We start from the raw sequence: 23,250 nt of genomic DNA, 5'->3' as shown, positions 1-23,250 counted from the left end.
TTGGGCTAGCTGATGACCCCAGCCTGACTGATTGTACCACGCCTACATTAGCGTAGCAACCACAATGCAGAAACCTCGTATTGCAATTCTACAGCCCATCGCTCTCCTGTCTTGATCAGACGACACAAACTGGAGCAACGCATTCGCCAACTATCACGCGAGGCATTTCATGAATCTCACCAAACAGTTTCTCTCTCACTCTGTGGCGATTAGATCAACTCCACAGGTTTGAAAATGCCTTCCAAGCCTCGATTGATTCATGCCATCTCATCTTGGCATGCTCTTTATGCACTCATGCAGGGATGAGCCAAGGAATTCTGTATCTTCACACCGGTATCAGCTGACTAACGCAAATGACCACATCTCTCAATTGCTGCTGGTGCATCGAGAGAGGGTCGAGCTTGCAGGGAGGTCCTCAGTGATATTAACACTGCTGATGCAGAGCACCGCGTAATAGGGCACTCGGCTGCGAAAAATGAGAGCCCGAAATCTCACCACCTTTTGGTCGGCCTTTGAAGAGGACATATTTATATACACGCAGGGGCGACTAGCATGGACCGCCCTGCTGTTCTAGATAGTCTCCATTCTAGCAACACATAAGGAAGGAACCCCCGCACTTTAAACTGCCTACCTTCCAGTACGTCTCTCAGCATACAGTGGCAAGCGACATGTCATCACCAACCACTCAATGCTCTGAGCAGCCAGACACGTCAAAGCGGAATTCCAAGGTCAAAGGTGTTAATTAATTCTAGATTTCAAAAGAAGGTGGCTGATAAATGCAAGGTCGAAGAGCCTATATTGCATCAGCAACATCTCAAACATACACGCCTTCCTCTGCTCCAGGATGGCCTCAGGCACCGTTGCAGCTTAAGCTTTCCTTTGGCCACCGCTTTTCAAGAGTTATATTGGACATTTGCCTCCTGCTTGTGTCACTTTTATTCGCAGGTTAGTCCGAAGCCGTATTTGGCTCTCTTGGTCCTGCTTAGAGAAATGCAAAGCTTATTCTCCACAAGTTCTCGGTGGGTTCATCATTCATATGAGGAATAAACCACAGACGCTATGGGCAGCGGAAGTTATCCAGGCCACAAAAGTAGCACCCACAATCTGGCCCTTGGTATTTGCCGCCGTGGTAGGCAGCATGCTCAAGGCCAAGGCCCATGAGAGGGCTCAGCATGGTACCACCATAGGCGTACGTGATATGAGGCACTCCAATGCGCGAGGCTTGAACTGACATTCAGTTGCAGGTGCTTGAGCAACTGCTCGGCAGCCAGACGGTGTTTGGTGCCATGAAATCTGCTTATATATTGCGCTTATTTGGCCTTTCAACACTCTGTCTCTTTCTTCTGTGGAGCCTCAATCCGGTTGGGGGCCAAGCAGTTCTTCGTGCTATCACTTTGGAACCAACCTTCGCCGAGGAGAATGTGGACATCAAATATATGGTATCTGATCCTCGAGTAACTCCGTGGTACGAGGCATTTCAGGGTGCATCGTCATACACCATGTATCGTCCACTGGTTTCGACATTATTCGGAGCAGCGTTGTTCTCGCCCGATGCAGCCCTGCAGTACTCCAATGGCACGAGTTCCGGCTCTAGCTTTGCCAACATTGTCGCACAGCTTGGAGGCATTGATTCAGCGATTACAAGGTCAACAACAGACTCCTGGGGAAATGTTCGAATCCCAGCGCTCCACCTGCTTCCAGCCTTTAATCCAGCCGACCCCCAAAGATGGATTGAAGTGCCTACGGATGAAATTCCCCCATATGAGTCCATCATCGGAGTTCCCCTTCGGCAACTCCCTTCCAGGGGAGTGGGAAATCTGAGCTTCACGCTAGAAACCAACTATCATGTGTTACATGTATGATTCCCCCGCTAGACTATCAACTAGTCGAAGACTGACTCATTTATGTCATGATAGTGCTCTGATTGGATTATCCTCTCCGGAGCCAACGAAACGGCTTGGTTCCAGCAGTTTGGGCCCACGTATCAGTTATACAATGCATCCGAAAGTCCATTCTCTATGATATCTACGGGGTTCTTTTTCGCCACTCCGGAGATGAACTCAGATCGGTCACAGATATTTCAGGATAACGATACCGCTTCGTCCGCAGATGCCAGGCAAATCCTTTTTGGATCTCGGGGTTATGGTTCAACACCGGAACAAGATATAACTGATTCTTTGACGGTTTGCAATCTCACGATGCAATATCTCGAAGTTGAAATCAGCTGCTCCCGACACACCGACAATGGCCAATTGGCATGTGTGGCAACAGCGGTTCGGGCGTCGCAGCTGCCGCACATATCCTCCAATTTGACCGAGTTTGACTACGTTCCCTCCGAAATGTATCTCAAACTAGACGCCATTTCGCTCATCTTCGGAAGTCAACATGTTACAACATCCACTCCTCAAGAAGTCTTTATGTATGATCCCACCACGGCTTTCACCAGTGAAGCACTCCTTGAATATGCTGTTACGATGCATGAAATCCCTATTGAGGTCTTCGAAAAGAGACTAGCCTTGGTTTTCAACACCTTCTTGCGATCGACAATAGCCCCTCCAATCATCACTGGCGGAAGCATCGACAATACATACCAGGACAAATCGATCATGACCAAGACTAGTGCGAGTTGGCGATACGTGACGCCGCAGGTATACCGGCTCCACATTGGTTGGCTCGTGCCATACCTTGCTGCCGTCGTTGTGCTTTGTGCCTGCGCGATTGTCACTATCGCAGTGCGATTTTGGTTACAGGTCCCGGAAGTCCTTGGAAATGTTTCAACCCTTACCAGGGACTCTCCATTTATAAACACCGAGAGCGCTGCAAGCGTACTCGAAGGCGATGAAAGGGGAAGACTGCTTAAAGATTATTGGATTCGACTTCAAGATATTCAGCCCGAAGCCCCGTTCGGGAGAATTGCGTTCAGCTCGGACAAGTCAATTTCGATGTTCCCTCTTCAGAAGGAGAGACTTTACTTGTAGCAGAAAGCCACACCTGGGAAGAGCGTAAGATGACAGAAGTCAACCGATTCATGGAGTGAAACAGACATTAATGAGGCCATCGGTCGCGGTGCTTTCATTTCAAATGAGAGTGCACTGCGAACACACTTCCCCTTCCGCAAGCTAACTTTTCATTCCTTTTAGGGGTCCTCCTTGGAAATCATGTGGGCCCTGATCTAGTGTCCGCAGTAGTCCATATAAAATGAACACAGGTCTTCATAAAACCAATCTGGCTACCGCCATAATACCTGCGTAGTTGGTAGATTAAGGTGGTGCTGATGTTTCAGCCTTACCCACAGCCTTGTTTAGGGCCGAGGCTGGCAATTTTCAGCCTCGTGGGCATCGACGAGGCTGAGGTAGTTCCCTGGCCAATCACAAGTCAGTCGCAAAAATCTTGACATCTCACAGCACGTCCAACCTGCGGCGACTCTTGCAGTTGACAGAACCAGCCCGAAGCACTACAGCTGCCACAGCAATGAGGCTCACAGCGGACCTCATCCATAATTCCCTGTCCTACTTGAACCCTCTCAAAGAGCGTGAACTCGACCTCCGAGGTATGTCTGAGAAGAGCAGATGCTACACTTTGATTTCTCCGAACTGGCAAGAGCATAGTTGACCACACGCGCCTTTCTTTGTGCAAACCGTATAGGCCATAAAATCCCCACCATCGAGAACTTGGGCGTTGCAGGCCCGCAAGACGCAATCGACTTTACCGACAACGACATCACCACCATCTCCAATTTTCCCCTGTCTCCTAGATTGAATACCCTGCTCTGTGCGCGAAATCGAATACAAAACGTGGACAAGAGAATAGCAGAACAAATACCCAATCTGACAACCCTCGTCTTGACGTCAAATCATGTCAAGGAGCTCGCTGATCTGGAGGGTTTGACCGGCTGCGGAGCGTTAACTCACCTGAGTTTGTTGGAGAATCCGGTCACCAAGAAAGAGGTGAGGCTGGACCATGAATCCAAAGGCTTGAAACCCTCATATTGACTCGATTCTGCAGCATTACAGGCTTTACCTTATCTGGGCGATTCCCTCGCTGCGATTCCTCGACTTCCAGAAGGTGCGCCAAGCGGAACGTGAGAGGGCCAACGAGCTATTTGGCACTGCGGAAGCGCCCACCGAACTGGCTACGAAGATCAAGGGACTAAAGAGCCGGACATTTGACGTTTCGACAACCGGGGTCAACGGCAAGGTCGCAGCTACTCAAAAGGGGGTCCGCACGCGGTTGACCGAGTCCGAGAAGAAGAGAGTGGAAATGATGATTCAGAATGCCAAAAGTTTTCAGGAGATTGAAAGAATCGAGAGAGATCTCGCGGAGGGCAGGATACCTGCTGGCGCGGCGGATGCTGACAGGATGGTCCCTTGAGGCTTCCGTAGTGCATGCCTTGCATAGACGGAGGAATCGGAGACTCGCGAGAAAACACGCATGTATAGATACGGGGCTTCGTTGTGAGTGTGTTTATAGCTGGAAATAAGCACACTCACGGCCAAGGACAGTCTATTTCTATAGACCAAGGAGTGAAACCAATCCAACCCTGATACGCTCCATCTCTGCTACTCCAACAAGAACTTCAGAAATGCTTGACTAACAATCAACCCATCATGCGGCAGATCGACTTTCTTCATATGTTCCTTATATGCCTTGTCATCGAAAATACCTGTAGCATGTCGCGTGTTGATGATTTCGGTCATGATTTCCTGGTTGAACTCGGGGTGGCCCTGCACGGTCAGGAGTCGCTTTGGCGAATACATGGCTTGGACCTTGCAGACAGGAGAGGAGCCGAGCGCCTCTACGCCTTCTGGATAGTAGAAGACACAGTCGCGGTGCATTTGGTGGAGACGCTATCCAGCAATCTTGTCAGAGGGATGTGGTGATGTTGCGCAGGATTTAGCGCAGGTAGCGCAGGTTACACAACATACAATCTTGTCAACACCAAACACTTCCTTGCCCTTCTCGGACAGCTGGACATCATTCACAGCTGCCTCCCAGCCCTCGGGATTCCGCCCAACATCAGCTTTCAATGCCCGCCCCACGATCTGGTGGCCGAAGCACACGCCGATGACACGGACACTCGTTTCGGACAGGATCTTCGCTGTATAGTCGACCAGCTTGTTGATCCAGGGCGTGTCGGCGAAGGAGTCGTGTCCTGGATTGATGCTCCCACATCAGCGCCGATCGCTCCTCAACCATCAGCATGTCGACCATGCTACGGGCAAGAAAGAACATGACGTTCGATTCTTCGTCCCACTGCCTACATCCTGTCCCCTTCTCACAGGGGGCCACCGCAACAACACAAAGATGACCATGACACTTACTGGAACCCGTAATCAAAATGGCGTCAACCTCATCGGGATCGGGATACTGGTCCGGGTTCAACTCAACCTGCCAGAAGGAGAACTCGAGGCTATTGTCGGGATCCAAGTCGGCTCGACCCAAGGCTCTGGCCCCTGACCGGAGCAAGAACTCAAACACACCGCCATAACCATGAAATCTCTTCTTAGTCTCCGGGAGCGGAGTATCGCACTCAAGGATGGCGATGCGCAGGGCTCGAGGGAGTTTCAGATTCATTTTCCTCTCCTCCTCACCCGGAACACGGTGAGGGCCCAGGTCTCGAGATTATATCTCAAACGAAGAAGTCAAAGCTGGAACGTGTTTTACCGCCGCCATTGACGCCGCCGGGGCGCCACTGGAAGGGCGTAACTAGCATTTCCATTATCTAATTCGCGGACATAGCAGTCGGTGCCGTCATTTGAAGTCGACATCGCCTCCCCGCCTCCCGCTTCCTCGCATCGCTCTTCTCCATCCTCTCTATCTTTGGCGTCCTCTGATTACTGAGATGCACCCATTTTGTTATTGGCTGTATGTCAATCTCGGTTATCGCCTGGAATGCAAGGGGCAGTTGAGGCGTGCCGCAGGACGATTTTCTGCCCCAGCACTCCGTACTTTGGAAACGTTTGGTCTCCCCAGCGGATCTGCAAATCTGGTGGTCAGCCGTTACCATTCGCAACCACCGTCTTGGAACAGTCACAGGGGCTTTGTACTTCTGAGATCAGAACATCAGCAGGCTCTCTGCGAAACTACACTGTTGATTATGGTATTTCAAGACCCTGAGCCATTTGCACAGTCATCCCGGCTGGATACCAGATGGGGCATGGTCAGCATGTTATTATTTCCAGCCCTATATCCCGCCACATGGTAACCCTCATGCGGCTGGCGCGCTGTTGTTGCCCCTCAGCTGGAAGGATCAATTGTGGCCACCAGGGCCGCACCTGCTTGCTGGTGTTTGAGGCTTCTTTATGACTGTATGACGTGTGACCTGGCAGCAAAATGGTTAAATACGGTCCCCAGTCCTTGCCTGGCGTCTGCACTCACCACTGCAGAGTTGACTCTAGAAGACTTGGCTGGCAAAAATCACGCCGACCATGAAGAGGGACGACAACAGACCCTCAATCAACCCGGTGGCAACGCCGGCGCCATATATTGCAGCCGGCGTCGAAGAGCAGACTGGTCCTCAGCCGACCGAAACCACCAGTTTGCTTCCCAAGCGGAATCATAGGAACCGCTCAGATGTTCACCATCGGGACTGTATCTCGGGCCCTCGCTTTCATTTTCTGTTCTGGAGCATAATCTTTGGCTGCTCCATTGCGTTCTTTGACACCACCTTAATGGCATCTTCTCACCCCGTCATTACTTCCTACTTCGAAGCGTCGAACGCTGCTTCCTGGCTGAGTACTGTGTTTTATTTGACCTCGACAGTGTTCCAGCCTATCTACGGCCGCGTTTCCGACACTATCGGTCGACGGCCAGCGTTGCTGTTTGCGATCGTCATGTTCTTCGCTAGCACCGTATGGTGTGGCGCGGCTGGCAGCATTGGCAGTTTTATCGCCGCCAGAGCAGTAAGTGGATTGGGCGCCGGAGGTATGGTTGCTCTGGGTGGGATCTTGACGAGTGACATTGTCAAAATCGAGTACAGGGGCATCTATCAAAGTTATTTCAATTTGGTACGTTTTCTCTGCTCGGTGCGCAGCCCTCACCCGGCCGCTCTTATACCCTCCAGTCTGTGCCCTCGAAACATGATCTCCTTCTCTGCTAACATTACGGCACATTCAGGCATATGGAGCAGGCAATGGGCTGGGTGCCGCCCTAGGGGGGTTTCTTTGCGACTATTTCGGCTGGCGCGCTGCTTTCTTCCTACAGCTACCTTTCATCGTCGTTTACGGTGTTCTTGCCATTTTTTCTTGCCCAGATAACCTCGGTCCAAATTTTGCAAAGACACAAGGGAAGACCCTCCGCGAAGCCTTCAAAAGCTTCGACACTTATGGGACGATTGGACTGATTACCACGGTCACCGGTCTCATTCTTGGAGTGAACCTGGGCGGCAACGTATTCACATGGACACACCCTTTTGTCATCAGCAGCCTTGTGGTTTCTGGCATTGCAGGCACCTCCCTGATCTTTGTGGAGCGGACAGCCGAGCGACCTATTCTCCCTTTAAGGCTGTTTTCTACGACCCCCGTTGCGAATGTGATTGGGAGCAATTTCCTGGCCTCGATGCTCACCAATACCATTCTGTTCAATGTTCCTTTATATCTCCAGGCAGTCCGACAAACATCGCCCACCACTTCCGGCCTTTACCTCGTCCCTCCTTTAGTCGGTGCTAGCATCACCGGCCTCTTAGCAGGAGTCTACATCACTCTCACACGACGGATGAGGCCGCCCATGGTGCTGGGTTCAATCATGGGACTTGGTGGTGCTATGGCTGTGATGTGCTTGTCAGCGGACACGCCAACCTCGCTTGTCCCTTACCTCATTCCTTTTGTCCAGATTGGCCAAGGTTTCTTCTTCCCAGCAGGCACTATTGCAGTCCTAGCGCTAAACTCTCAAGAGGACCAAGCAGTGGCTACTACCACACTTGGTCTGATCCGCAATCTCGGCTCAATCATGGGTGTGGCCCTGAGCAGCTGGGTGTTGCAAAATGCGCTGCCTATATACTTGAACAAATACGTCACGGCACCCAACACGGCGACCAAGGAACATATCATCCGTACGGTCAGAGAATCGATCCGCTCAATCCGAGATTTGGACCCGGTGCACAAGAAACAGGTCATTGATGCGTATGCGTTGAGCCTGAGGGCGACATTTTTCACAGGGATAGTCTTTTCTATATTGTCCTGCTTGCTCATTTGGCCCGCTCGCCTGCCCCGCCTGCAAAAGCAAGAGGACCTTGACAAAGACGAGGCAGCTGTCTACGCTCCGGGTTCGAGCGACGAGGAAAATTTTGATGAAGAGGAGCAAGAGGAGGACGAGGCGCGAGCGTTGCTAGCGACGCCGACCCTATCGATTGCTCGAACTTTGACGAGAGGCACGAATCGCAGCAGGAGGTCGACGTCTCTGGACGGACACGTTAAGAGGAGAGCAAGTTTCGATATAAATTTCTAGACGCGACAACCTTGCAACAACCTTGCGTTGGCAGGTTGGTTCGTTGCGCCTGAACTGGGATTTGCGAAGGGCTAGCTTTATTAGTAGAAGTCCATGCTCTACATTGTGGCTAGAGTACCTAGGTAAATTCATTGACTTGTCGTGGATTTGCCGCTTTATGCACTCAGACATCGAGAGACCTAGCTCAACCTCGGCTCAGTCTTAGCGCGATTTGCTTACTCGGTAGATTGCTTCATATCACGCGTTTGTAGCCAGTCGCGTCTTTCCTTGTACATTAGACGACGACGGGAGTGGCCCTCTGGTCCACCCGGCGGTTTCCACTCCCCGGCATTCTGCAACTTGCTAATAGTTAGGCAAGCATCACGATACTTTTTTATTATTAATTGCCATCACTTACAGAAACCCTCCCCGCTCTCATTAACTCGGACGTGGAATGTGGACAGAGGCCCGAAGTTGTCTCTCAACTCGCGGACTGCGTTCTAAGAACGGATGCTCGTTCGAACGACGTCTGGTGGTGCAACACCTCCTGCTGCCATGGGAGGAGGCGCGAGTTACGCCTGGCGGGGGTCGAATGGCTGAAGCTTGAAGCTAGGGAAGTTTACAAAGTCGTGGTAAGCCGCCATATAGCTGCTGTTGCTGCTGCTGTTGTTGTTGTTGGTGTTGAAGTCGAGGGTTGATGGCGAGGTTGCGAAGAGAAGCGGACGGTTGGCCCATGCCAAAGGGCAGGAGATGACAGCGTCTTGCTCACACGGATTTCCGGGTTGACGGCGAGCAGCAGCAGAGCTCACCTTCTACGGTGTAATCGTCGAAGAAGGCCTGGCGCAGTGAAAGGAGTGCCAAAGTCTGTGAGTCGGTGTCGGAGTCGTTGGACTCCCTCTTGCAAAAGAACGAATCTTCCATCTTCCACATTGAGGCCAATACGCTTGAGGCCATGATCTTCCAGAGAAGGCTCAAATACCCAGAACGAGATCCAGATGGCTTGAAGCGTGGATTAAAATCTCCAATCTCCAAGGCGCAGCCTCACCAGCCCTCACCCTGTGATCAACACCCCTCCAACCTCCTAAGCTGGCAGAAGCTCTCTCTCTCTCTCTCTCTCTCACACACACACACACAAAAAAAATATTCTTTTACAATCACATTTCAGAGTCCTTCGCAGCCCTGCGGTCGGCTCTGTTCTTTTATGTACGCGTCCGACAATCCATCTGCACCGACACAACACCCTTGTCGACATCATTGCTGTACCTTCTTCTACTACATCTCCTCGAATATACCGCTGTGACGAGAGATTCGACGTCTTACTATGCTGCGCAGGAAAGGATTCCATACCGTGGGACTCACGAGGCTCACTCTGGTCAGCGGGTGACCAGCACAAGTTATTGTGTCGAAGGACGGACACCGTGATCCGAAGAGAAAGGACATACGCAAGAGCTGTTTGCAACACCTGAAGGGCAAGCAACTGTCTCCCAGGCCGGTCCCTGGAAAGAACTTTCCCCCCACTTACACACTTCTGACTCCGCCATACGCGACCGCAGATGTAACGGTTCATCATCCTCAGTATTCCATGACTTTGATTCCTCTCTGGCTTTCGCGGCCTTTGGATCTCAACAAGGGATTGATGTGGCTGACATGCTCGACGGGCCACTGGCTTATCTTAGTCGCAAGCAAGGAGAGTCCGACAATTTAATGGGAAAGTCCCAGGAGGGAAACTTCGAGAGTCGTTGTCCTAGCATGGCATCAAGTACAGACGTGCGAGAATGAGTGTATATCATGCAGTCTCTCCATCGCACATTTCTTCATTTCTTTTGTGGGAGCTGTGGTATTCGGAAGACATCGACCATCATGTTTGTCCGTTCGCAGACCAATATTACACAAATCCGTTCTTAAAAGTTGTGATCTACCTGGTGTGTTTTTGATGACCTTTGGCTAGTAGAGTTCCGTGACCGGGGCCGAGAGCTATTCGTTACTCTTACTGTCGTGTCCCATCTGTACACTTTCGCAGCTTCACGGCTTGGCTATCAGCGGCAACACATTCCCACTCAAATCTTCACTTATGCTATGAAGCAACGAACCTTCTAACTGCCAGTCCGGCTCGCAAGCCAGCTAGGCATGTCGAACGGTGATTTCCAACTACCGAGGACCAGTCGCAGCAGTAACCGCGCGTGGGATCTGGAACTGGGAAACCCAGGGGGAGGGCAAAAGATGTTGGTGTTTTGTTCCCTGCACAGGCTCACAGTCAACCCAACTCCTTTGAAAAGCGCCGTCGGCCACCGTAATGGATGAATGTCGAACAACTAGCTGCGAACTGATGATATGATCGGGCCTTGACAGTCTATCTAGGTAGCGCTACAAGTACTAGTACTCTGGAATGTAAACATGGCGTCCACACTTTTGTTGGACTAGCCCGATTAAGCAATATAGACATCTCTTGGCACCACCGCGCCTTCATCGCCTACTGAGCTACATGCTGGGTTGCTGCTCGCTGAGCAGTAATATGTCCAGGAGACAGTTTTCGGGATGCGTGCAGAGACACTATCGGCAATGAGCGGCTACGCTTCGCTGCAGAGTTGAAGCTGAAGTTGGCGCAGAAGCAGGCATGGCCACTGACTACGTAGTGAGCATTGCTTTTTTAAAGCCTCCTGTCTCCCTGTTTCTCGAATCCAGCGATCTCAGTCTCAGCAGCAGTCTTTCTTTGCCATTTACTGCTAGGCCTAGCATTGTCCCTTGTGCGATTACGGCGGCAGCAACAACAGCCTCCATTGGGCCCCCTTGCCTTCTACCTCCATGTTTGTCATCTCTGACACGGGCGTCCATCTTACACGTCGATCAGCACCCCTTCACAACAAGACCAATCTACAAGTGCCAGCGCCTTGCGCTTCGCCGCTTCTCGACTACTCCTCGTCCCATGTACATGAAGACATTCCCTCGGGGTTACCTTGATACATAATCCCTCTTGTGCACATTGAGTGGAACCAGTTATATTCTTCTTTGAGACTGTCTCTCCTGTCCTGTCTCATCCCCAAGACGAGCCTCGCGCATGATGTGAGGGATAGTTCCCATAGTGGATGCTTTTTCCAGACCCCACGGCGTCGATAATGATCTTATGGCCACCTACCCTCAAAGCCACGACTGGCGGCATGTTTCTACGGATGCAAGATCTAACCCAACGACTCCCCGGCCCTCTGAAAAACGACCTTGAATTTCTCAGGCACATCAAACTTGCCCATCCTGACGTCGACAAAGTGCAGCCCTCGACCCTCGCAAAACTGCTCGTCAGCAAGCAACCGATCGAGATGCCGCCACGTCGAGATCTCGTAGCTTCGTACGGGATAGTCGTCATCAGCGGCAATTGCTTCGGAGGACGACGATCGTTGCGGTGTGGTTGGGGAAAGCAGCTGTGCCTCGCTTGCCCCAAACGTCCGGGCCAGCTCTTGATACCGCCAGGGCGCCAGGTCGTTGTAGTCCTCGTGCATACCGTGGATCTGTCTCTCGTAGGCGTATCCGGCATTGTTGATGAGGAAGATGGTCACAGGGATCCTGTAGCGGATCATGGTCCCCAGTTCCTGGGCGGTGACTTGGAACCCGCCGTCGCCATCGAGGAGGATGGTTCTTCCAACCCCACCTTTCCATCCTGGGGGTCGTTCTTGTTGTTGTCTTTGCCGGGCTAAGCTCGCACCCATTGTGAGAGGGAGCATGTGGCCTATGGAGAACCACTGACCTGAAGCAGTGATCTGCGCTCCGTGAGGGAGGACCAGGTCGCGACCGCCGAGAATCGGGGTTGCATTGCCAAGGACCACGTTGTCGTAGGGGCGAAGGTATGCGCTGAGGCGGAGGTAGAAAGATGTCTGGTCGATAGGTGCGTCGAGGTCGACGCTGGCTTGTCTGAAAGCAGGCGCCTGGATTGTTCGAAAATTGCCCAAGGATGTCACATCGGGCGAGGTGACGCCCGAGCGATCAATCCGCCGCGTCAACCGGGCAAGAAGTCGCTTCAGATCGATATCCCTCTTCGTCCCGCCATTTGTGGGCTGGGCCGGATCGTGGATGGAGTTCTTCTCCAGCGTGATCGTCCTCGCTGCGTCCGGCACGACCTTCCACGACAGCGTCTGCGTGTCGGAGAACATTGGCCCAAAGGCTATCACCAGATCTGCTCCCTGTACATACGGCATCGTGTCGATCTGTCCCACGGGGCCGGAGTGGACGCCGTAGTAGTTCTGGAGCGAATGCTCGACCATGCCGTTTCCAGAGGGCATGCAGAGAGTAGGAATCCCAGACGCCTTGACAAAGTCGTTGATTTCGGGCCGCAGTTGCCGGACGCCGCCGCCACTGTCGACGAGCAGTAACGGCTGTTTCGCGGAATATATCCTTTGCAACAGATCATCAACGAGTGCGTCATCGCGGTTCTCGTCGCCACTACTCGATCTGTCCGTGTTAAGCGGCTGCTCCAGCCTCTCCCCGTCGACCTCCTTCCCCACCATATCCGCTGGCAGCTCAATATACACCGGCCTGCTCTCCCTCAGCGCGGTCTCGATCGTCATATCAATCTCTCTCGGCGCGGTGGCTTCATCAACAAGATTGGCTTGCGCGACCGTAACATGCCTGGCGATCTCCGCAAACACTCTCGGTCGGCCATCGCCGAGGGTATGGTGGACGTTCTTCCTCTCATGCTGCAGCCGCCGTTGCGGGGTCCCCACGATCGACACCACGGGGACATGTTCACTGAAGCTGCCCGCGACGGCATTGATGGCGCTCAGCTCGCCGACGCCATACGTGGTGAGCAGGGCGCCGAGCCCGCGCACCCGCGCATATCCATCCGCGGCGTAGCCGGCGTTCAGCTCGTTGCAGGTGCCAATCCATTTCACCCCGGCTTGGGGAAGGTAGTCAAGCGCCTTGAGAGTAAAGTCGCCCGGGACGCCATGGATGGCGTGCACACCGGACTGGCGAAGGCGGGTGAAGAGATATCTTGCTAGGGTTGTTTTGTTGCCGCCGGGACTCACCATTGGACACAGGATTCGTTGTCCACGTTTGATTTTATTATTACCTATCTTACCACTATCCAAAGAGGCGGGGAGGGCTTTTTTTTAGTCTAGCCAAAATTCTCAATTGAAAAGCAAGATGTAGGGAAAACGCGAGGCTGTGAGGGCTGGGTAAGCGGCGCGTTTAAAAAGATGCTAAACCTAGTAAGCTTGCTCCTCTGACGAGTCTCTGACGAATAGCGGCAAGGGGGGAAACCAATGCTCCGCTGGTTCCGCCGAGTAGGTGACTGCAAATCATCATCAAAAACTAATCCGTTGGTTGATTGAGGGGTGTCGTGGTCGCATGCGTAGTACCCAGTAGGTATGTAAGCTGAGAAGCGTAGCAATTGCCGAGGTCTCATGAAATTTCCAGGTTGTGCTCACGGTAGGCCTGGTAATCCCACAGCATGGTGCTGGCAGACAGGGCTGAACACCCTTTTCCCCTGGAAAGCCCAGGAGACCAGACAGACCTGTGCTACGGAACTTTCAAAGGAGAAATAAAAGAAAAAAGCAGGAGGTAAAAGCATCACAAAAAATGGACGACGTTATTTGTGACGCAAGCCGTGCCTTTCGTCATTACCCGTGTTCCAAGGATCAAAATACTAGCCCAGATTTGCACTTGTATTCTATGGTCGTAGTCCCCAGTCCTCCCCCCTGAAACGAAAATGCCCATTCGAGGCTGCTGACAGGCAAGTGGAGACTTGCGTGCCATAACGTATCCAAAGTGTCAACGTCATATCAGCTTCAATGCTTCTGTCTTCAATGGCTCTCGCAACAAGACGTGTACCCGAGTGCTCTTCACCATGGAAAATATCTTCTGAGCACAAGAGACATTGCTGGAAGTTCAAATCTTTTCAAAAATCTTCCTTGGGGACTCTCGGAGCTGAAGAATCCGCGCCTGTGTCTCTCTACGCGGTGGTGGAGATGGCCCATCAATGGCTGCCGCGTAAGTGCTTCGTTAAGAGATTGGTTGAGCTTTGTTCTGCCGAGCAGGTTCACGGATCGAGCGGTGGTGACGACGTCTCCGCTTAGTGGATGAGTGGGTTGGCGCGTTTGCTCTTGGAGAGGCTGACAGTCGCGTTTCGACGCGTCATTCACCAGGAAGCTGCGGTTCGAGGTGCTGGAGGGTTTTGAGACCGTCGCTAAAAAGTATAGCGACTTGATGTGTGGAGTTGGGACCGCTTGTTGAGCCGTCATTGTAATGTTCCAATTGGGAGGACATGGCGACGTTGATGAGTTTGATTAGAAGATGTATGAAGTGGTTTTTGAGAAAATCAAACCACCAAGTCTCGTTGACATCCCGTGCCGAACTGTTATTGGTTGGCTCGCTCCCGAAGTCAGTTTAACAAGGTGGGAATAGTGTACAAAGGAGAGCAATCATGAGCCAGCCGGGCAGTCGCTGAGGCCAGGGGCGGTAGGATAGAACCAGGCGGCGACTGCAATGATGATGTAGAGAGTCATCAGTAAGATACCCTCGAGGTAGTGTGATTTGCCGTCGCTTATCAAGTAGTTGACAAGCAAGACGGCCACAAATAATACGGCGATTTGGAAGCCGTCAAAGAATAGAGTCATGTCGTCTTTACCAATGATCCAGCCCAAAACAACAACAAATGGAAGCACAAGCAGCGCAATTTGCATGCTGGATCCCACGGCAACACCGATGGCCAAGTCCATCTTGTCCTTGACAGCCACCGTTACCGCAGTTGCGTGTTCGGCGGCGTTACCAACAATAGGGAGCAATATGAGACCGACAAAGTTTTTGGAGATGCCGCCGCCACAGGTGATGGAGTTGATTGAATCGACCAAGTACTCGGCATTGAGTGCGACAAGGACAGTGGAGATTGCCAGTGTAAGCACAGCAACCCATATAGAGAGTTGGGGCTGCTCAGTCTCGTCATCTTCCGGGTCCAACATCTCAGCTTCTGGTGCCTTCTTAGAGCGCAGCTTTTCGGGAATGACCGCATTCTTGAACTTGGTGCCCACATCTCGTGTCTCATTCTTCGCACTGGGTGCGTTGTAGATTGCCGAGTGACTCTTAAGCTGGAAAAAGAGATAGCAGGCATAGACAATAAGGAGAAGAATGGCCGTTCCTCTGCTCAGTTGTGCCACTCCAGGTTTGGCATTCTCGGTAGTCGCGGTTTCCGTGTTACCAGTATTATTTCCGGTCCGAGCCCATTGCTCAAACGCGGTGGGAATAATTAAGCTGCTGACTGCTAAAAAGAGCAAGCTGGAAGCAGTTTGAGCCACTGTAATGTTGAACGCTTGCTCAACGCGATTGACTCCACCGAAGAAAAAGCACATGCCCATGACCAACAGAAGATTGGAGAGCATACTGCCAATCAGGGAAGTTTGGACGATCAAAACCTGGTCTTTGGCCAAGGCGATGATGGAAACAATCAACTCGACTGCGTTGCCGAAGGAGGCGTTGAGTAGTCCCCCAAGAACCTCGCCGGTTCTCAGGGCAATCTCCTCGGTGGCATAGCTCAGCATGGCTGCCAGCGGGATGATAGCGATGAAGTTGATGACAAACACTGCGACAGGATCGACCTTGGCGTAGTAGACGGCAATGCCGACAGGGGATGCAATGAGAAGAACATTGATCCACGAATTGAAGAGTGTGGCCCGGATTTGGCTCCATGCGGTAAACTGAGGTTTGTCTTTACCGTTGTTGTCGTCCTTCTCTTGTTTGGACTCGCCGCTGAACAGGGCCTGGAGACCGTGCTTCTCTGGGTTTTTATCACCCGAGCTACGGTTCCGCACGGAACCTGCTTCGTCTGTTTGACCAGGCTTGCCAATTGTGTAAGTATCGCTGCTCATGCCGTCTTCGTTGGGCCCATTGGGGAACTCGTCTCTGAGACCTCTCTCCGAGTGAACTGGACTCAGAGATCGCGGCAATTCGACATCGTCACCAGGCGAACATGGCTCTCTGGCCGATGTGGCGTTTGGGGTGGTCGCTGCGTGTTTCTTTGTCGAATGTGCGCCGAAGTCTGCGCCTCTCGCTCTTGAGGAAGAAGGGCGGTAGTTGTTTGGGTCATCTGTTTTGGTAGTGGTCAAGGGTGAGCCGCTGCCTTCGCCATTCTCAATGCGACGCAGCGAATTCGACCTGGAATTGGGTTTCCATTTCGCAAAGGGATTCTTGATGGGCAAATTGGATTCATCATTGGGATCGTTGTACCACGCAGCCACTTTTGCCTGGTGCCGAAACTTGTCTGCGCCCTGGTCAGAATACGGCACGCGAAAGGGAGGCGTTGCAAGTTCACTCACGCATTGTTCAGAACCTCAACCTCGGACGCTTAACAGAAGAATATCTCAGTTGTCTGGAATTGCGACCCTGTGGCTGTCATAGGATGCCACCGAGTTGTTTATGATACAATAGTGTGGCGAGTGAATGGGTCACGGTAGACGGAATGTGGTGTCGGACCCGGCCTTTAAAATACGTGGTCGATTGCCAACGGGCTGCACAGCCTCAAATCAGCAGCGAAAACACAACAGCAACGATGGCGTGACAAGCGATGGAATTGAAGGTGAAGAAGCAGGATGATGATGGACGCAAAACAGGGAATCGGGCATTAAAGCCACGGCGTCCGACCAGTTGAAAAGGGACGGTGAGAGCATCGGCTGCTTGGCGAGACGGAGGAGAGATGAATGGATGAAAGCATTCCTGAGAAGGGTCTAGCATGAGGTACTTGTCTAAGTAGCACCTGGGACCAGCAGCAAACGCGCAGCGCGTTCCGACAATCAGACAATCAATCTTCAAACCAGGGGTTTATTTGGCCATGTTCGCGAGGTGGGAATGTATGAAATCATGACTTTGTTCTCCCCCCGGTCTCTCTGGTGTTTCTGGTCCCTCTCACACCCTGCAAGCCACACTAACTCCACCACTCTGCTCGCTCCCGGCCTATCGCAGCATCCCGTGTGGCCTCCGTTCCTGGGCGGATCATCCAGTCGCCGATCCAGCGTCATTGCTTTTTGCCCATCACCGCCATAATAGGGTTGTTGTTGTACTCGTAGGAGCAGGGATGATGGAATCCGTCCCCATCTCTCTCTTTTGGGTACAATCTGCGAGCCTACTGATCAGGCAGAGGTAACAATGAGAGAATCCCGCTGGATTTGAAGGGAAGAAGCCGTCTTGAGCCATAAGCCTTAGTTTGTCCATTGGCGGCTGGGCGTAATCCAACTGTGATTGCTTGGGCCTTCTTGGACATTCTTGGTCACGCTTGACGCCTCTTGGGTTAAGCTTGAATTGACAGCCACAAAGGTTCCTTGCTGTCAGCTGGTATAGCTACCTCGCAGAGGAAGGGGACCCGAACACCATGCGAAGTCGATGCGAAGGGCTGTGTCCTCGGTACTTGGGCGTGTTCGGACCGCTGCACTCCCGTTGTTAGCGTGTTCGAGTAGCAGTAAGTAGTAGGACTGGTAGGGAGTAAGGGATACGAGGACAAAGACGGATACAGCCACACTGCACCGCCACATCTCTCCGTCGCCAGTTCTCGTGGAGCCAGTCGCTTACAGTACAATACTGGGTACTCCGTACCGAGTACGAGATACATGGTCAAATTCCCTCCAGGCACCAGCAGAAAAAGTACCGAGCACCTCCTAATTCTCCCCCGAAGTCAAATAACTGCAGACTATTGTTCATGTGTGAATTTCTCCCACACGGCCTTTGGCCTGTCACCTGATGCCACGTGATATCACGTGTAAAGAGTTGCCACAGACCCCAGGGGAAAGCGCTATCAAATTAGTCGATTGACGAGCCCAAATTCTCACTCAACCCTCTTCGCAAACACCACATCTGCGGTAGCTTGCGCTGCTTGCCGTCGACCTCTCTGACGTCTCTGGGATGGACAGGGTGAGCAATGCGCCACACTCAGGATGATGTTTTGGAGTTTTTTTTTTTTTTTGGTTTTGCGAGGCTAGCTCTTCTGCCGGAGCTGTCGTGGCTCGATCAAATTTCACCCGGGTCACATCGATCCGTCTCTTCCTCTCATGGCTCGGGTTGTATCAAATCGAATAGCCAGTGTGGGGCAGCCTTTGACCCTTTCAAGTTTCCTCGGTTCTTTCACTGAAATCTGGGAAAAGCAAGGGCTTGAACGGGATCTGAGGAGACCAGTACCAATAGGTAAGCTCTACCATCTTTTCACCGTCTCTGTTCTGATGGATCCAGGCGTATGTGTCAGTGGAGGCCCCGACTCTATGGCATTGGCCTACTTGCTCAACCAGATTTCTGCAGTGCCTGGAAAGCACAACATTGCCGTCCAACCGTTCGCTTTCATTGTCAACCACAATGCTCGCAAAGAGAGCACTGAGGAAGCGCATTGGGTTCGGTCACAGTTATGTCGGCTTGGTATGTTTCTCCAGCCCTGGGCAAGGACGGTACTTACGATTTCAAGGCGTCGAAAGCAGGATCTTCGAGATACAATGGCCTAACACCAATGACCCGGGGAGTACCACCGATTTCGAGATGACGGCTCGGCGAGCTCGCTATCGGCTGATTGCGGATGCAGCGATTCAGAAAAATATCAACCATCTCTTTCTGGGACATCATCAAGACGACCAGGTTGAAACAATTCTGATGCGTCTGGTGCGGAATGCTGGTACCTCTTTTCTTGGCTGGCAAGGCATGTCGGAGCATAGCAAAATACCCTGTTGCGACGACATTAGGGGTGCAAACGAAGCAGAGAACTACGAGAAATTTGCGGACTGGCTCCGTCCAGGCGAAATCCGTTTAGATGAAGAGGAAATAAGCCCGGAGCCTATTAACCGAGGGAAAAATGTTACCCCTTCGCTACCAGGCGGGCTTCTGATCCACCGACCACTGTTGCCATTTAGAAAGTCTGCAATCCTCGACTTCTGCAACACGAATCGAGTTACCTATGTCCAGGATAAGACGAACTATGATCCTACGCTGACCATCCGGAATGCTGTGCGATATATGAGGAGCCATTACGTATTACCAAAGGCCCTGCAGGCACCCTCCATCCTCGAGCTTCGAAAATCCTCCCAGCGTTCAGCTGCTTCCCTTGCCAGACGAGGAGACAAGATTCTTCGAGGACTCAGGGTACTAAGCATCGATCTACGGTCTGGCCGCATGACCGTACTACTATCATCTGCTTTTGTGCCTATGTGCGAGGCTGATCCCGAAGCTGGAGCGTATGCATTGGCGAGGCTCACAAGCGTGGTGAGTCCACAGTCGAAAGATGACGAGCCGACACTCGTACCTCAGCATAATCTGAAACAGTTCATAGACAAGAATCGGTCTCGGATACGAGAACAGATGACAATACGGCAGGTCTTACTCGAGAAAGCAGATTCTAGGCCATATGCGAGTAAGAATTCGGTCGCCTCTAGCTTTGAACTCAGAGGAGAGGTGAATTTCGGCAAGGACTTGTCTGATGAACGAGAGACGGTATGGACGCTGTCGCGACCACCAATGCGTTTGGCCGAGGTTGCCCTTGCATCAAGGGGCTTCTCTCCTTTTGTAGGATCAGGCGAAGTCGAGAACAAAGATACGGATTCAGCGGCCTGGAAGGAGACGGGACTCTGGTCGGCGTGGATGCTTTGGGACCATCGGTACTGGATCCGTGTGCGGACGGAAAATGCCGAAGCGCTCTCCCAGATTCGTATTCGCCCTTATTCCGAGTCTGATGCACAACGACTGTGCGAAAGGCTCCCGAAGACAGGTTCAAAGCTTCAGTCCATTCTGGCAGAAGCGGCGCCTGGCAAGTTGAGGTATACCATTCCAGTACTAACAAAAGAGGGGCAAGTCTCGGTTTTTCCAACCTTAAACGTGACCGTGGAATGGGAGGATTCCATGGATGTCAAACCCAAGCTGACGGACCGTCCAACCCTAGAATGGGAAGTCTGTTACAAGGTCATCGACCACCCATTCATTAGTGAGCAACGGGAAACGATTGAGTGGAGGAACGCTCAGGGAAAACGGCGCACGCGAGCTGGTTCCTCCTGTAGGGAGGCGAGAAAACAAGTCAGAAAGAGCACAGCAAATGAGCCCCAAAGGATTGACAGTTGAAGGCTAATTCAGCATTCTCGCTCGACTACATTCATCCGCGCTTGCAAAGAATTTTCGGCAAAGATTCGGTCAGGAGTTGCGTCGGGTGTCTTTGTTCGACAGGGTGAACACGGGAATACCCCAAGAAGGTGACCCAAGAATTGCCGAACAGTGTCTCAGCGGCCTATGACCGTGACACCAACACAGAGTGACTTCCTAGGCAAATGCGTTGGTTGAAGTTGACGAACCTCAGGAAGTCAATACTGTCAATTTCGTGCTGGAGCCAAACAAGCTGACACGATATCCGAGAGAATGCCGAACGATGGACTGTAAGCTGGATCAAAACAAGGGACCCTTCCTAGCCCACTACACCGTAAGTGCAAAAAACTGCTCTGCTTAATTGGCCTCGTCTTTCGAGCTGCTCTGGCTATATTCGGCCTCGCCAAAAAGAGAAAATGAAAACAAAAATAATTGAGAGGAGTGGGATTCGAACCCACGCGGGATAAACCCATGAGAAGACTGGTTTTCAGTCCAAGTAGTAAACTTGAGTCACACGCCATAACCGCTCGGCCATCCTCCCATTTTAGCCCGGAGAATTTTCGAGCAACAATTCCGAACAAAATTTGATGTTCACCATATATAATCCTTCCTCATGAAAGACTAGTTAGTCTTGGCATTGTAAATTCCGCCCCTCCTACGAAGTCTAAATTGGGTTTCAATGTATGGAATCCTAACAATTGGTCAATAGTGCTTTGAAAACAGAGGATTCCTCAAAAGAAGCACACAACAGAAATTTCTTAGCCCTCATTGGAGGAATTGAGTAAATAAAGCCTTTCAAGCATTTTATGAAGTCGAGTAATCTGTCGCTTTTTCTGAGAAGGGTCTCTCATGAGGAAATATCGATTGAACCTATAGCCGACTGCTCGGGTCAGCAACTGAGTACAGGCCCAGGTTCTGCTCACGATCCTCAGGGCACGCTTAGGACTACTCAGCGCTAAACAGCCAATTGGGATGCTCAGTCCTGAACAAAAACGGAACTGTTTGTACAATCGCATTTGTCTTCCCCACAGCGGGCGTCGTCATGGCGGTCCACCAAACGCGGAGAGGAGGTGGAGATAGGCGCCTCGGCCATAAAGCGAAGTCTGTATAAGTATCGAGTACATTGCCGCTGAGCCGGGCCGAGTTATCGGTTTAATCTCACTCACGCACAAACAGACCCAAGCATCACAATGGCAACTCAAGCAGTCCCTGAAGCGCTGTCCACACCAGCCCAAACGTTTGACAATGCTCCACCATTCCCGGAGGGTGTGCCAACAGCACCTCTCCTGCGTCTCTGTCTGGCCAAGCTAGTCGAGCGAGATCCCGCAGAGGTGAACCGTTTCGTGCGGGCCTGTGAGGACCTCGGATTCTTTTATCTTGACTTGGCTGGTCCAGGGGACTCTCTGCTTGCTGATGCAGATCAACTTTTCAAAGTCGGCGAAGAGTTGTTCGAGCTCCCGCTGGAAGAGAAAAAGAAGTATGATTTCCAGAAAAAGAACTCGTACTTTGGATACAAAGGCTTTGGCGCCAATGTTGTTGACCGAGATGGTAATCTCGATCGCAATGAGTTCTACAACGTGAGTGTGACAGCAGAGTGGCAACTACTAGGAAGTGCCTGACCACATGCAGGTGTCCAAAGATGACATTTTTGGAATCATGGATCCCTTACCTGCCCCGGAAGTCCTCAGCTCACGACGCTCCCTCTTCAAATCGTTTATGTCATCAGCTCATAACATAGTTACGCTGGTCCTAGAACTCCTTAACGACCACCTGAAACTGCCGCCAAACACCTTGCAGAATATGCATCGCCTTGAAGGCCATTCGGGAGATCAAGTCCGTTTCATCAAGGCTCCACCACAGCCTATGGACGACCGACGAACAGCATTGGGTGAACACACCGATTTTGGAAGTGTGACAGTCCTCTTCAATCGTTTAGGAGGTCTGCAGGTCCTTCCACCCGGACGCAATGCACAATGGTGCTACGTAAAGCCCCTCCCAAACCATGCCATCATCAATCTTGGAGATGCAATGGTCAAATTCACAAACGGACTTCTAAGGTCTAACATCCATCGTGTGGTTTCTCCCCCGGGCGAGCAGGCAGACCACACCAGATACTCGCTGGTTTACTTCAACCGACCCGAGAATGATGTGCTGCTGAAGCGTTTGGAGGGGAGCGAGATGATTCCGCCATTGGAGAAGGACGCAGTGGAAGAAGGAATAAACAGCCAGGATTGGATTTTGAGACGAGCACTGGGACATCGCATTGAACTGTTCGGCAAGGACGCTGCTTCGGATTTTGAAAAAACTCGGGGTACGGAAGCGATCAGCCAACGTGCTTACCTGTAAGATTCGCAAGATGTAGCATGACAAACTTGGAGTCATTCTCTTCTCCATACGCGATATATTGCTCATCGAGGGTTACTATGATTGCTTCACTGGTCGACGGTGACTCAGGTGTGAAAGCCACCAGGGCTGGGGGAGTGAAAAGGACGCTATCTCCGACATGTCCGGCTCACCAGCCTCCCCGCATTCCAAAAAAGGCTAGACTCGCCACGCACAATGTGAATTTTCTACCCAGTACACATTTTTTGTGTCAAATCTCTCAATTGTTCACCAACGAATTGCGCTGGGCCAAAGGCCTAGTCACTCGAACTCCAATATTCGCCTCAGCCATATGTATCACCTATTTGCTTGGTTCAACCACCTTACGCACGCCCATGACTCGAAAGAGCATTACCATCTGCAGCCGCC

At 51.8% G+C, this 23,250-nt stretch overlaps 8 protein-coding genes and 1 non-coding gene across 9 annotated transcripts; 5 read left to right on the top strand and 4 right to left on the bottom strand.

The window, feature by feature from the left end:
- Positions 1-1,036: 1,036 nt before the first annotated feature.
- Z519_11791 (uncharacterized protein) lies at positions 1,037-2,978 on the top strand (the record flags this gene model as incomplete). The annotated part of the gene is made up of 3 exons (XM_016769501.1): positions 1,037-1,189; positions 1,245-1,856; positions 1,917-2,978. The coding sequence occupies 3 exons, from the start codon at positions 1,037-1,039 to the stop codon at positions 2,976-2,978; spliced, it is 1,827 nt and encodes a 608-aa protein (XP_016614137.1).
- A 493-nt stretch (positions 2,979-3,471) lies between these two features.
- Z519_11790 (uncharacterized protein) lies at positions 3,472-4,371 on the top strand (the record flags this gene model as incomplete). The annotated part of the gene is made up of 3 exons (XM_016769500.1): positions 3,472-3,550; positions 3,646-3,947; positions 4,006-4,371. 3 exons carry the CDS (start codon positions 3,472-3,474, stop codon positions 4,369-4,371), a joined length of 747 nt encoding a protein of 248 aa, XP_016614136.1.
- A 188-nt stretch (positions 4,372-4,559) lies between these two features.
- On the bottom strand, positions 4,560-5,574 carry Z519_11789 (uncharacterized protein; the record flags this gene model as incomplete). Its single annotated transcript, XM_016769499.1, has 3 exons — positions 4,560-4,847; positions 4,926-5,152; positions 5,322-5,574. 3 exons carry the CDS (start codon positions 5,572-5,574, stop codon positions 4,560-4,562), a joined length of 768 nt encoding a protein of 255 aa, XP_016614135.1.
- An 854-nt stretch (positions 5,575-6,428) lies between these two features.
- Positions 6,429-8,445, top strand: Z519_11788 (uncharacterized protein; the record flags this gene model as incomplete). Its single annotated transcript, XM_016769498.1, has 2 exons — positions 6,429-7,007; positions 7,117-8,445. 2 exons carry the CDS (start codon positions 6,429-6,431, stop codon positions 8,443-8,445), a joined length of 1,908 nt encoding a protein of 635 aa, XP_016614134.1.
- A 3,155-nt stretch (positions 8,446-11,600) lies between these two features.
- Positions 11,601-13,439, bottom strand: Z519_11787 (uncharacterized protein; the record flags this gene model as incomplete). Its single annotated transcript, XM_016769497.1, has 1 exon — positions 11,601-13,439. One exon carries the CDS (start codon positions 13,437-13,439, stop codon positions 11,601-11,603), a length of 1,839 nt encoding a protein of 612 aa, XP_016614133.1.
- A 1,392-nt stretch (positions 13,440-14,831) lies between these two features.
- On the bottom strand, positions 14,832-16,722 carry Z519_11786 (calcium/proton exchanger; the record flags this gene model as incomplete). The annotated part of the gene is made up of 2 exons (XM_016769496.1): positions 14,832-16,663; positions 16,719-16,722. 2 exons carry the CDS (start codon positions 16,720-16,722, stop codon positions 14,832-14,834), a joined length of 1,836 nt encoding a protein of 611 aa, XP_016614132.1.
- Positions 16,723-18,440: 1,718 nt separating this feature from the next.
- Z519_11785 (tRNA(Ile)-lysidine synthetase) lies at positions 18,441-20,481 on the top strand (the record flags this gene model as incomplete). The annotated part of the gene is made up of 2 exons (XM_016769495.1): positions 18,441-18,798; positions 18,845-20,481. 2 exons carry the CDS (start codon positions 18,441-18,443, stop codon positions 20,479-20,481), a joined length of 1,995 nt encoding a protein of 664 aa, XP_016614131.1.
- Positions 20,482-20,932: 451 nt separating this feature from the next.
- On the bottom strand, positions 20,933-21,040 carry Z519_11784. Its single transcript has one exon. It is a non-coding gene; the product is annotated as a tRNA-Leu (tRNA).
- A 649-nt stretch (positions 21,041-21,689) lies between these two features.
- On the top strand, positions 21,690-22,845 carry Z519_11783 (uncharacterized protein; the record flags this gene model as incomplete). Its single annotated transcript, XM_016769494.1, has 2 exons — positions 21,690-22,076; positions 22,129-22,845. The coding sequence occupies 2 exons, from the start codon at positions 21,690-21,692 to the stop codon at positions 22,843-22,845; spliced, it is 1,104 nt and encodes a 367-aa protein (XP_016614130.1).
- Between the last annotated feature and the right edge of the window lie 405 nt (positions 22,846-23,250).

Source organism: Cladophialophora bantiana (genome assembly GCF_000835475.1).
Source record: "Cladophialophora bantiana CBS 173.52 unplaced genomic scaffold supercont1.24, whole genome shotgun sequence".
Classification (NCBI taxonomy): domain Eukaryota; kingdom Fungi; phylum Ascomycota; class Eurotiomycetes; order Chaetothyriales; family Herpotrichiellaceae; genus Cladophialophora; species Cladophialophora bantiana.
The sequence above is the reverse complement of the archived record's forward strand: the minus strand, read 5'-3'. Positions and strand labels throughout refer to the sequence as shown.